The sequence below is a fragment of the Marmota marmota genome, unplaced genomic scaffold, assembly GCF_001458135.2.
Source record: "Marmota marmota marmota unplaced genomic scaffold, marMar, whole genome shotgun sequence".
Classification (NCBI taxonomy): Eukaryota; Metazoa; Chordata; class Mammalia; order Rodentia; family Sciuridae; genus Marmota; species Marmota marmota.
This window is the reverse complement of record NW_025999990.1, coordinates 9,963,743-9,977,442: the sequence shown is the minus strand read 5'-3', so window position 1 is coordinate 9,977,442 and position 13,700 is coordinate 9,963,743. Positions and strand designations below refer to the sequence as shown.

Here is a 13,700-nt window from a genome sequence, read left to right as displayed (position 1 = left end):
AGAATGTTTATTGGATACAGTCACAAACCTAAAATCTGGGTTTTATTCGTCTTTGGCACACAGCATTCTTTAAAGAAATCATTTATCATTTTATTGGTGTAAAACCCAATAAGATTAAACAAACCTTTTGTTTAAACTACATGGCTTAGGAAAGGAAAATATCAAGTTGTGGGAAAAGCTGACAGCCACAGAAGAGCAATACCATAACATGTGCTTGGTTCGGCTGCAATAAATTCATAGTTATGATCAGAGTCGGGGTGTGATTTATCTGAACTACTGATCCCACTTCAAATGCCAAGCAGATTTGTTCACTTTAAACTCCTCACTTAAAGCGGTCACTGGCATTACTGCAAGAGCATTTAAACTGGGGATTCAGCACAAATGCACCTTGGAGGTAGACAGTCTACAAGGACATCAACCGAGACTGAGAAAATCCTAAAATGAAGGAAAGCTATGCATTTATGAAACCAGTTTTGCATACAATAAAGTCAGTTACCCAAGGCAGACCTCAAGGGAAATAAAAAGATTACTGTGGATAGAAGTGGATGGTTTGGTTTCTTATGAAACCATCTTGAAATGCAGCGCCATCCGAATTTAGTCTGCCTTAGATCCTAGATCTGGAACATTCATCCCATCCATAGGTACCTCCAGGATAATGACAGGGCCCAGGCTTTGAAGCCAGACCAACCTGGATGCAAGTCTTGGCTCTGAGACCTTAGCTTTGAGATAGTGGGCATGTTACTTAGTCCCATTTAATCCCGTTTCTGGTTCCCCTTTGCAAGACTAGTAGTGCAAATGCTGAAGTGTGGTTCTGTGGGTTAGTGTATGGGAAGTGCATAGGAGAGTGCCAGGTTACCAGGCAATTGTTCTACTTTTCACTCATAAGATGCCAAGAGCTGAAAGGTGCTTAGGTGAAGCCACAGGAGTTTCAGGGATAGGGAGACTACTTCGAGTCCACCTTTAAGTCATGTAGGTCATCATACACTTTTGGTTATCATGGCAGATCAGATCTCACCTACCATGCTTGTTTTAGTTACATCTACGTTCCATATCAGTAACTGAAAAACACTTTAACAAGTCAAGTTCTCTTGTGCTGATAAACATTCACCAAGAACACCTGGAAAGGGTGGGATTCTACCTAGTCCACATTCTCTGGGACTTTAATGTTACATAACCCATCAGTCAAGTCCTTGCAGAGTGATTTCCTGGCAAGCAGGTGGTTCTTATTTTAGGTTAATTTGATGAAAGTGCTAACTGCTCGCTCTTCCATGGATAGTCCCATGCTCCTAATAATGGGTCCACAATCAATTTACTCTACGTTCCAGGATTGCAAACCCCGTTTTCTATAGCAGGGCTTCAAGGTTTGGGGAAAAAAAGAGGACAAATAAATTTTTTTATTTTTTAGTTTTCAGCAGACACAACATCTTTGTATGTGGTGCTGAGGATCGAACCCAGGCCGCATGCATGCCAGGCGAGCGCGCTACTGCTTGAGCCACATCCCCAGCCCCTCCATCTCATTAATAAATCATAATTTGTATCTTAATCTACAGATTTAGGGGTCTGGGGAAGCTCTTAAAATTTTGATTAACACCCAGATGATACAGTGGGTTTCTAGACTACACTTGAAGCAGCAAGGGCCACAGGCCCAGGACCATTAGTTCTCAACCAAGGACACGGCCTTCTGCCATGCTCAAGGTTCCAGAGCACGATGAAGGTATCAACTGCCAACTGAGATGAAGTTACGGGAATAGTGTAAGATTAATGGAATGGAATGCCCATGGAACTCGACTTCCATGGAGCTGGGGGGGGGGGGGCATGTGAATCTAAAAACTAGAGTAAATTCTGAGGGACTTTTTCCAAGCTGAAAACTCTCCCCCACCCGGAAACTCCTTACTCTTTTCCTCGAGACCAAAATACCCTCTGCTCCCAATACACTTTGTTTACTGACAGCTACCTCACATTCGCAGGCACTGATAGTGTGTGGTTAAGACAGGGCAAGAAATATTTAGGTGTATGGCAACCTAAATAGCTTGTTGCTTTAAGAAATTTGAGAAAAAAAGTTGGTAGTAATAGCATAACCATCAGGCATATCAGATTTCTGAAACCTTGATGTGCACTGTGCAAACTTTCACCAATTTGTGAAGTCTGACCTTTTAGGACTGAATGAACAAAACAGACATTTTCCATGTTAAAGGCTTTAAACGGCAGTGATGGCAAAACATGTCCTGAGGACAACTGGTCGGTTGTGTGGGGCTGGAACTAGGCAAGCAATCCTGCTCCCCACCCCACCAGGTCATTTCACCAGCTGGGCCACTGTGCTCACCCAGTTCTAACCACTGAAAGTCTTTACCAGCTAAGTCAAACATCTTTCATCCTCTAACACCTCGTTCAGTCATCACCCTCCATGTGACAGGAGATGGGACCTTTCCTAAGCCCAAGCAGCTAGCGATTCATACAGGTGATGGTTATTTCATTGCTATTCCCAAAGCAATTTAAAACCATGAGCACGAATGTAACTGATGGTACCTTTGAACCACAAAATTAACCAGCCCTAGAGCCACTGTACATCTGAGCCTTTGAGCTCGTGGAATGAAACTGCTTGCAGCCAGAGTGTTCTGATTGACTCAGCAGCTACAACATAAAACTTCAAGTACAGTCCTGGGATTTGCTGTTGCCTTTTACTACCCAAAAGTTATCCCAGTATACTAAACAGTGTTGAGTCTCAGAGGCAGATTTTGGTATAAGAATGTGATCCCAGTAACTTGGGTAGTATCATTAAAAGGCAAACAACCGACGTTTACAGGTGTGTACCTCCTAAGTCCAGAGACTGGATCAGAAGCCAAGAATTGAATGAGGAAAATTCTAAGTCAGCCCTCACCTCCAAAATGCTGTAAGCACAAACCGCAGTTCTCCCCTTTGGGAGAGAAGAACCAACTGTTCTTACCTCCTGTTGGTTGACAGGAGCCACCTGGGGAACATTATGAAATTAGATTCCTTAGTTCTAACAAGCAGCCAAGTGATAGATATGACACCCAGGTGTGTTGGGTCACATTCATAAAAAAAATCATTTCTCTGGTGTCAGCAATCTTGACGTTTGTTTTCTTCACTGGAGATCATCAACCACCCACGATTCTCCCCCACAGGCCTTGTCAGTGATACACTGTCCTGACACAGGTCAAGAGACAGTTAAGTGCAAGTCTTTCCTTGTTGACTATTTTCAAAATAAAAAACATTTACCTTCGCCATGCCCCACCGGTTACACCCACAGTTCAACCCATTCTCCTTGCAACTCTTTCCTTTTCGATCTCCACCAAGCAAGAATTTCAGAGGGTGATAATCATTCCCAGGGTTTTAGGGCACTCCAGATGCAACTCCGTTGTCCTTCATTGCTTTGGCTCACCCATAACAAAGGTTTGCACCAAGGAGAAGGCACCCAGCACGTCCCAGTGTAAACACAGCCCCAGTTTGGTAGCGCGTCTCCACACCGCCCCTTTACAGCGCGGCGTTTCCCTTGTAGGGTGCGCAGCGGCGGACTCCGCAGAGCCCCGGGGCTTACCTGAAACACGTCGTGAGTTCGCCTGAAGACTTCAAACACGGGTATTTGGTTGTAGAAATCTTGTTTTCCGAGCAGATTTCTCTATGAGAGAGTTGGGGGGTGGGGGGGAGAAACGTCAGCAGGACAGCTAAGGGCAGCGGGAGCCCTGGGATCTGCGTCCTGGCGCGCGGAGCAGGCGCGGGTCCCCGAGCGCGTAGCCACCAGCCAGAAGAGGCTCACAACCGGGCGACCTCGGTCCCCAGCGAAGAGGAACGCTGTGGAGGCTGGACGCAGGGAGACGCAGCGCCCCAGCCCACGGATACGGGGAGTCCAGGCTGCTTGCTCCACGGGAGCGGAGGTACGAGTCGCCCAGGGCAGATGGGCAGCCTGCAGGAGGCCAGAGGAGCCTAGGCGTGCGGAACTCCGAAGGTGGGCGGGGGGAGGACCGCCGCACCCCGCAGGAGCTCGCCCACCGCTGGCGCTGATTGCGCTTACCTGTCGCTGTCCTCGGAGTTCTCCCGGTAGGTCCACGTGTGTCCCAGCGCCAGGAGCAGCAGCAGCGGACCCAGGCTCCGGCCCAGCTGCCCCCGGACCGCTCCTCCCCGGCTCGGAGGAGGTGGCGGCACCATCAGGGAAGCTCCGGGCTTCTTCCCCGCGCCGGAGCTCTCTTCCCTCCCGGCGGTCGGGCTCCTCCGTGGCCGCCGCTTTCCTTCTCCCCGGCAGGGGGCGCCAGAGAGCGGGGGCGTTTGCACCACCTGTACAAAGCGCAGGGTCTGTAGGGGGTTACCGGGCTGGGGGTGTCAGGCTGGGAGTCCCGGTACTGAGTGCAGACTCCGCAGGGAGGGCGTTTATCTGCCGGCGTGAGGATCCCAGGGCTGCCAGTTAGGACGTTCGCGCTGGATTGACAAGACTGGCTTGACTTGGCCCTGGACTCGCCCTCCACTCTTCCTCCTCTGGGAGAGGAGAGCCGGGTGGGGAAAACAGGCGGCTGTTTGCATTATGCATCAGGGTCGCACGCCTAGGAGGAGGAGCCGATTCTCCCCTCCCCTTTCCCGGGGTGAGGAGAGCGATTAATAGGCTTCCTTCCTGCTGTCAGTTGATTTCTAAAGCCTAGGGTCAAGCCGAGGTTTGACTTTTCCCTTCGAGGACCTGCACTGTGCTTTTCAGCTACCCCAATTTTCCTCCTCTTAGAGCACGGGAGGAGGAAGCTTAAAAGGCTGAAAGAGTCTCCCCAAGAGTCTCCCAAATCTTTTACAGACCTGAAATAGTCCTACTGACCAAGTGGAAGTTTTCATTAAAGTCTCCTCGAAGAAAATCCTCCAGTTTCACTTGGTTAAAACTTGCTTAGCTTCCCCCATAACTCCGAACGCGCACCACCCTCGCGAGGTGCTCGCCCTGAGCAGCTTTTATCTGATTTTCCACGCCACGCACAGCATCAGCAACGCCTGGCCCATCAGCAGAGACACCTGGGTGAACCGGGCGGGCACGTGAATCACAGGTTCTGCTACGTGCTGTTTGAGGCAGCCCTGTTTACAGGTACCTTGTAAAACCAGGGAGGGAAGGGTATTGTGATCCGTATAAGTTAGCTCTTAACACTAGAGCACTTCAGGAGTTTTCTGTGCTTGTCAAAGAGAAATCTGAGACAGAGATGTGGACCACAGAACCAAGCAAGTGGTGGTGGCCAAGAATTAATTTGGAAAAGCAAAAGATTTTAATGCCCCATCTGTAACATCTGTGCGTTCTGCCTCTCAGGACTATGTGAGAGGGTAGCTTTGCTCACAGTTATCCTGTGCGCATTGGTTAGCTAAGACAGGTGTTTTGATTTACCTGAAATTCTGGTCAGCTGAAAATTTTCATGCACCTCACATAACACGCTGACATTTTTGATAGCAAAGATATTCTCATTCCTCTGTAGAAAGCTTTGTATTTTTCCAAAGGTTTTCCACTTTCCCAATTTGATTCTCACAAAATTCCTTGGACCTAAATATCTCATTTCTTAGTTCAATACGGTGGCTTTTTTTCCCTACAAAGCTTACAAAGAGAGAGGAGATGTCCATATAATGCTTGATATTAAAATATGGTCCTGCTAGTTAACAAAAAAACAGTTGATTTTCAAATGGTAATTCAAAAGACACTTCAGAATCTTACAGAACTTTGAGAGTAACCATTTTGAGGTGAGGGGAAAAACCTGGATTTAAACCCAGGCAGTGTGGTTACCTAGATGAGTGAGCAGGCAGTAATTTAACTTTTTGAAATGCAGTTTTCTCATTTGTGAAATGGGGAACTCTCCCTCTTAAATATTTATAATGCAGTAATGCCTATAAAGCATTTTTACACAGTGCCTGGCATATATTGCAGCTCAGGAGATTTTAACTCATTATTTTACACATAAATTATTGCACAGCATGAAAATTGAGGTTTTAGGTTTCTAGATTTCTAGCTTTTCACTTTTTAGATAAAGAGGAGCCTATTTCACAGCAGTTCTTTGAGTTTCTAAAGAGAGACCTCACTAAGCACATGAAAAATAAACCCATCCTGGAGTTTATCAAAACTGATCACTTTAAATTGTGCCAGAAAAGTGCTTGATCCCATCTTGGAAGGGAAAGGTCATCTTTCAGGCAGAAGGTTCCATATTTATTTTCTTAACAGTTACTCTGTTTTGAAAACTTGCCATTTTTTTTTCTCATCTTGTTTTGTTTTGCTACTATTGCATTACGGATACTGGTTCTATATAGAGCATGGTATAAGAGATTAGTTATTGGCTTCGTTAAATAGTACTTACTGAGCCACGTGTGTGGACATGTAGCCTTTCAAGAAAAGTAATGCAGGCTACAAAAAGATTAAAAAAAAAAAAAAAACAGAGCCATGTCCATTATATGAAACTGTGTGGCACAAAATTGTGTCAGAGCTGCTTATTTTTGGTCCTCTATGCCCAGCACCTATGAGGAGGAGGGGCTAGATTCTCTGCAGAGAAACTCCAGATTTGCCTGGGGAGGAATCTTATCGGTGGGTGATCAGAGCATTTCTGCAAGAAGTGAGCAACTGAGACACCTTTTAAAACCCTTTGGCTGCAGGCCTGGAATGTCAACCCATTGGTAGCTACTGACAGCAGACATTAATTGTTGAGATGAGAGAGGGAGGAGCTTGGGCCAGAATGCAGAGCCTAGCGGAAGGAGCTGTGGAGGACCATATATGGATTCCAGTTACTGAAAAGTTAAACACTCCTGCAAAAGACAAATTGCATTTGCTCAGGCTGCAGGCTGGGAGATGCTAGTAAGTGCCTAGGCTGCATGTGGTAGTCTTAGGTTTTCTGTCCTCATACCCATGCTCTCTCCAGGACCTCCCAGACCCATTCGAGCCCAGTTCATCTGCACCATCACCTCATCTATGAACCCCTGGTGTGAGAGAACCTGCCCCTTGCTCCTTCATAGCCTGTTGCAAAGATTAATGATATGGACCTAAATGCTCCTGGGGGGAGGTGCTGTGTGGATGTCTTTTCAGTAATGTTTTCCATATAGACCTGTCAGCTGCCCTGAAACAAACCAGAGATGGGAAAGCTATACAATTCACCAGCGTGTCCTAGGGGCTTGGGGCTGTGCCCAGGGCTCTTAGAGCAGTCTTTGCTACAGGTTAGATTCCCCTGTGGAACTGATATTGTTAAGAAGTAACTGCTAAATGTTGCCTGGGGGTGGCTGAGATTGGCTGGCTGGAAGATAGAAGCCAGTATTCAAAAATAAAGTGGGGAGGGGCTGAGGATATAACTCAGTGTGGTACGGTGATTTTTAGCAAGCATAAGGCCCTGAGTTGATTCCCAACATCATGGGGGGAAAAAGAGAAAATAAAAAATTAGACCACAGGGTAGGTTCTGAAAGCACTTCAACATCTTTGTGTATAGTCTTAGAAAAGAAAGATCAACAAAAAAGATAACATGCTATAAAGAACAGACTACACTAATTGGGACATTTAATTTCCCAAATATTTAATTTTCCTTATAAAAAATATTTGTGGTGACTCACAAAAATACACTAATTTTTAGTGCTTGCATATAAAATAGGGCAGTTCAGGCAAAGGAAAAATCAAGATTGAATAATAAAGCCAAAGTAGCATTCAAGTCCTGTGCTATGTTTAAAGCAGATCACAAATCAGTTTTCAGATTCTCAGAAGACAGTTCAGGACAATTGCATGATGAGTTACAAAAGTCCATGTAACCATAAGCAAAGGCCTATCAACTACTTTTTTAAAATGACAGATGTTTCCTGCTGTTCTCCCTAACATGTAGCAACAGTCTCCTGTCTTTAAGGTAAAGGCCTTTCATAGAATCAAGATTCAACAAGGGTAAGCCAAGTTCACGCTGTACTGCAAGGGATCGACATGATAAGATGGACCCCAAATCATCAGGTGACAGAGATAGCTTCCTCCAGTTTCAGTTTTGATTGACATACAGCCAGGTCTGCTTAGAGAATTAGGGCTACATCTTAAAAGTGTTGGAGTGTGCCAGTCCCCAAGCCAGTGTGAAGGATAGCTTGAGGCAAGAAGAGTCAAAATGTTCTTAGTACAGTAAATGGGTTGGAAAGCCCTGGTTTGGAGGTGTGTCCCTTACCTCTGCACTAAGACAGCCTTAGCTTTAACTTGCACAAGTTCTGAATGTTGTTGAAGGTGTGGGTCTCTGGAATTTTCTCCCAAGACAGGAAGAAATGTTTCACACAGTCACACAATTTGTGCCCGATTTTGAAGTAAAAGCAACTTTTAAAGATTAGTCAGCTTTATGTACAGATATGCAACTTTTAGGGGGGAAAAATGCAAACAATACAGAAAGAGGAACTTCTTGCTCCTTGGTTGCATGTCTCAAGAATATGAAGAAAAATGACATGCTTTGGATGTCACATTTGTTCCTGAAAGTTCTAACACACACACACACACACACACACACACACACACTGTGTCCCAGTCTAGAAGTCTAGGGCTTCTCCTGAAGGAAAATCTTTTGCAATAATAGGGGTGAGCGGATAGGAGTCAGCAGTCTCCTTGGCCAATCAGATGTGTAGGATCACACCTGGGATTTTTTTGGTTGGAGAAGTCTGTTCTAGACATAATTCAATTCTGCAGTTTGTTTTGCCACTACTGGGGGCTGCAGGACATTGGCTGGGGTGGCTCCTCTTACAGTCCCCACAAGCAACAATAAGGAAGAACAAGGGACCTTCAATGAGGGAGAACTGCTGGCCCCCACTGGGCAGTCTCTGGTCTAGATATTGGTGTTCGACTTATTTCAGGATTTGTGAGTTGATTCCTTTAAGTGTCTGTCATTCATCATCTCCTTCTTTTTATAGAACTAACCCTGTTTCTATTCTTTAAGTCTATGAAGAAAAGTGTTATTTAACACTGATTGAGAACTGGGAGAGGCTGGGGTTGTAGCTTAGTGGTAGAGCGCTCACCTAGCATGCACAAGGCACTGGGTTGGATCCTCAGCACCACATAAATGTAAAATAAAGATATTGTGTCCACCTAAACTTAAGAATAAATATTTTAAAAAAAGAAGAACTGGGAGAACTGAGCTCAATAATATGGTATCAAGCCAATTTGATAGGTAATAAGAAGGTTGACTTTAACATTTTTCTGATATAAGGCAAGATATCTTTTATGGTAGAATAAAAATACCTGTAGCTCAGTGGTAAAGTGTTTGCCTAGCATGTGTGAGGCACTGGATTCAATCATCAGCATCACATTAAGAAAATAAAATAAAGATATTATGTGTTCATCTACAATTAAATAAATATTTTAAAAAAAGAATAAAAATACCTATAGAACCCATGCCATCAAAACATTTGTACTTAATATAAGTAAAAATACATTTCCAATCTGGACATGCGGAGTTGACCTTACTTCCCTTTTTAAGGAAACAAACTTAAAGATATAACATCAGAAAGTGGAAAGAAACTAGACTTAAAAATCAAATTGGCATAGGCTTGAAATTAACTTCTACCACTTAATACTTCTGTGATGCTGATCAACTGGGTGACACTTAGAGAGTTTACAACAGTATAAAGGGCCCTTGCTACAAAGCCCACAGCCTTCCAGGAGATCAGTTAGGCTTAAAGAAAACATAGCTATCTATATTGCATGGAAAATTTTCAGGGTTCAGGATAAAGGTAGCTAGATTCCAATAGGATGTAAAATACATTTCTTAACCCAAAATGGAGGCCTGTTTATAACATAAAGCCAGGAAAGCTACATTCCTGCAAGTTTTTAATGATCATTGGTGATTTTCCAGGAATTTGGCACATAACTACAAATATTTATGAAGGACTTGGTATGTGCAAACATTGTTCTAAGCACTTTACAGATATTACCTCATTTAATCCTCTTGCAATCTTCTGTCATTTATTCTTTTATTCTCTTTATTTTAGAAGTGAGAAAACTGAGGCAGTGGTTTTAATGAAATGTCTGAGGTGGAGTTTAAAAGCAGTTTTGACCCCCAACCTGTGCTCTCAACCCTACACTAAACTGCCTTTTGGACAAGGGAGCCTCAGGGTAGTTTCCTCCTAGACTAGTAAAAATACTCTCTCCTAAGACAATGACTGTATCCTGTGTTTTTTGTTCAGGGACAATTTTTTTTTTTTTCTGGAAGGCCCAAGGTTCACTGCTGTTGCCAATAACCCTGAGAATCTATCATCATCCATGCACAGATACAGTCCTTCTTCTGCAGCTCTGTCAACCAGCTGGACCCGTAAGTTCCCCCCTTTGTGTATTAGCTGACCTCTCTAGCAAATCTGTGTTCATTGGACTGGTCCTCGTGGAGGCAGTGAGTGGTGCTATGGGAATACAGGCTTGAGAAGGAGGCTAGGTTTCCAAACACTTGGAGTTCCAGTGCCTGTGCACACCATCCTTCCAGTCCCATCCCTGGACCTGAAAGAAACCCTTATCAGGTCTAGAATGCTCATGAAGCTCAGAAATTATGAAAACAGGGAGAGCATTTTTGCACTTATCACAAAGAAATACCTGGAGAAAATGGTTTGAGAACTTGAGAGTTCAGCCTCTTCCTTTGGAACCCCTTGATTAGAAACTGAAATCCAGAAAGAACGAAGGAGGGTGAATGGTTTTAAACAAGGTTTGGGACAGATGGTTGGAGAGCTTTGAATCTCTCTTTCCTTTCCCCCCATTCCTACCTGTCCCCCAACAACACACCCACAGGTCCCAAAGGTTGAAGGTTTGTCTGCAGAGAATGCTTTAGATCAGCATGGTTCTGCATTCTTGAGTCCTGATCTTTACCAACAATGCAGAATCCCCAAGGAAGGCCAGATAAAGTAAGTTGACTTGGTCTGTTTCGCTTAATTAGCATGCATCCCTTTTTGTTTGTGGTGAAACTGGGTAGTTGTTTACCTTCCTTCTGCCTGATCAGTGGTGTTGAGACCTGAATGTATCTCTTAGAGATGCTTATGTGGTTTGGAGCCTCTGAAGAGTGGCATGATCATTCATCGGAGAGCAAACTGAGTCTTTCTGAAGCTACTTCAATTCCACCATCTGTCTGTGGCATAATTACAATGAGCCTGAAAATCGTGCATTGGCATTTGACATGTATTTGGCTTCTCGTGTCTCCATGTCCTGATAGAGGACTAATGGCCCCTGATCCTGCGTGTCTGTAACCTGTCATTGAACCCTCCAAGTGACCCTCTCTGAAGCCCAGTCCCTCTCAGGCTGGTGTCACCCCTGAACAGTGGCCTGATGCTGTGTTGGGTCCTTCTCTCTACCTTCTGCCTTCCGCTTGCCTTCGGGTCCTTTCTCTTTTTCATCTGTCATCTGGGCTGTCATTCCTCCCGGGTCCCAAGCTTTCACTTGCCGTCTTTGGCCTTTACTGCCTCCTTTGTTTGCTCTTCCTCTAAGTAGGTCCCTCCCCGTCTGATGATCCTGTTTCTTCCTCTAAATCATTGGTTATTGGCTGATCGACAATCTGTTACCAGAGGAAATTTGGCAATGTCTGGAGACATTCTTAGGTGTCCCCTCAGGGGCGGGGGTGCCTCACTCACTGGCAACAGGGGCCAGAAGCCAGGCCCAGGGCTGCCCCTCCCCCTCGCACAAGGAGGAGCCCAGGTTGAGAAATCCTGCTCTGAACAGCCCTTAGTCCATCCCTGCACTCAATTTTATTTATTTATTTTTTTAAACACCTGTTTCCAAATCTCAGTTGCTTAACCCCTCCCTCCCCACATGGCCCTTCGTCTCCTCTCCCATCTACCCTTAGGGCTCTTTCTTGCCTCCACAGCCTTCTTGAGTCAGCTGCCTTCAGGCCTCTACTTGGTCCCATCTCCTGCTCCCCAGGCTTCTCCCTCCCCCTCGGCCTTTGTTTTCTCGGCTCAGTTCAGCAGCTACCTTATCTCTCAGCTGTCCTGGAGTGACCCCAGGATCTGTGAAAATATTTTTCTTAGAATTCCATTTACTTTCCAAGTTTTCACGGATCCAAAGCAGTCCTTAAGCTCCATGTTTCTGGTTTCAAAGTCTTTCAAGCATACCACCTGGGCCTGACCCGTGTGGGTGCTGGCCCTCCACCCCATCCTTCCCGCTCCTTCCTGCCGTGCCCCCCTCAGCTGCCAGGTTGCTGGTCCCAGAGGCTGCTCTCCTGCTTTTCTTTGTGATGATGACACATGTGTTTGCTTGCTTTGTTGGCTTGGTGGTACCCGCTCTTCTCCTTCTGCAAGAGAGGGAAGCAATGTCTTCCCCTACCTTCATTTACCCTTTAAAATAACCAGTGGATATTGACCAGATGCTGGGCAGTGCTGGCCATTGGAGTAACTAGAGTAGATGAAAGAGAAACTGTCTCCAAACAACTCCAAATTCTAGAAGAGAGACAAGCAAGAAAAGTAACAAGGTACTGATGCCCAAACCAGCGCTGCCTGCTAGAAGAGGTCAAGGCTACTGGAGCTGAAGGGGGAGAGCCCTTGTTCCTTAGTTACTGGAACAAGTTACCACAAGTTGAGCAGCTTCCCACAGTGCACATGTATCTCACAGCTCTATAGGTCAGAAGTCCAAAATCAGTCTGAGTGAAAATCAAAGCATCAGCAGGATGCAGGATGGATTCCTTCTTTTTTTTTTTTAATTAGTTGCTCATGACAATACAATGATCTTGACATATCATACATTTGATTCAAATGGGGTATGGATTCTCATTTTTCCACGTGTACAGGTTGCAGGATCACATTGGTTATACGGCCATGTATATACATACAGCCATACTAGTGTCTGTTGTATTCTGCTGCCCTTCCTATCCCCCCTCCCCTCCCCTCCCCTCCCATCACCTCTCTCTACCCAATCTACTGTGACACATTTCTCTCTCTCTTTTTTTTTTCTTCCCCCTCACATCATCAAACATGTATTTTGTATAACGATGAGGGTCTCCTTCCATCTTCCGTGCAATTCCCCTTCTCCCTCCCATTCCCTCCCACTTCTCTTCCCTATTTAGTGGTAGTCTTCTTCACAGGCTCCACAGGAGGGTCATTCCTTGATGTTTCTGGCCTCCCGAGGCTGCCTGCTTTTCATGACCTCGGCCTCTTCAGCCAGCAGTGTGACACCCTCTAATCTCTTTTTCTCTGTTGTCCTTGTCACATCTCCTTCTTGGTCTCTCCTTCCTCCCTTTTTTAAGAATCCTTGTGATTACACTGGACCTACCCCATAATCCAGAAAGATCTCCCCATCTGAATATTCTTAATCAAATATGCAAACTCCTTTTGCCATGAAAGTTTCTGGTAAGAAAGTAGAATGTGGATACCTTGGGGGCCAACAACCAGGCTACCATACACCTCCCATTGCTTGGGGTGGGGAGGTGACCTCAAGGAAGAGCCCAGTGGAGGCTAAAGAGTAGAGTGAATCAAGGCTCTGGGACAACAGTCTGACACAGCTGAGACCTGTCAGAAGTTTGACATGGGGGGGATGGGAGTGTGTTGGGAGTTATGTTAGAAAGGAAGGGAGAGGTGAAATTTGGAGCTTCCCTTGTAGCCCCTGGGAGTCACTGAAGGACTTTGAAAGGTGCTCAGGTGCTGAGTTTCACTTAAAGCTGTGCTGCTCAGTCCGTGATTCGAGCAACCTGTGGCAGGTGATCACAGAAAATAAGGCTAGTCCAAATAAAGATGTGTAGTGCATATACAAAATTCCAAAGACAATATAAAAAAATATATACATA

General features: G+C 45.2%; 1 protein-coding gene and 1 long non-coding RNA gene across 2 annotated transcripts in view; one reads left to right on the top strand and one right to left on the bottom strand.

Moving 5' to 3' along the window:
• The window catches only part of Ccbe1 (collagen and calcium binding EGF domains 1), a 214,219-nt gene extending 209,186 nt beyond the window's left edge, over positions 1-5,033 (bottom strand). The window contains exons 1-2 of the mRNA XM_048806128.1: positions 4,031-5,033; positions 3,557-3,637 (exon numbers count right to left, since the gene is read on the bottom strand). Of these exons, the coding sequence (XP_048662085.1) occupies positions 3,557-3,637; positions 4,031-4,164 (215 nt within the window). The 5' untranslated portion in view covers positions 4,165-5,033. The remainder of the gene's footprint in view (positions 1-3,556; positions 3,638-4,030) is intronic.
• Positions 3,316-13,700, top strand: part of LOC125617710 — a 50,017-nt gene continuing 39,632 nt past the window's right edge. Inside the window, exon 1 of the long non-coding RNA XR_007348798.1 lies at positions 3,316-3,893. This is a non-coding gene — a long non-coding RNA (uncharacterized LOC125617710). The remainder of the gene's footprint in view (positions 3,894-13,700) is intronic.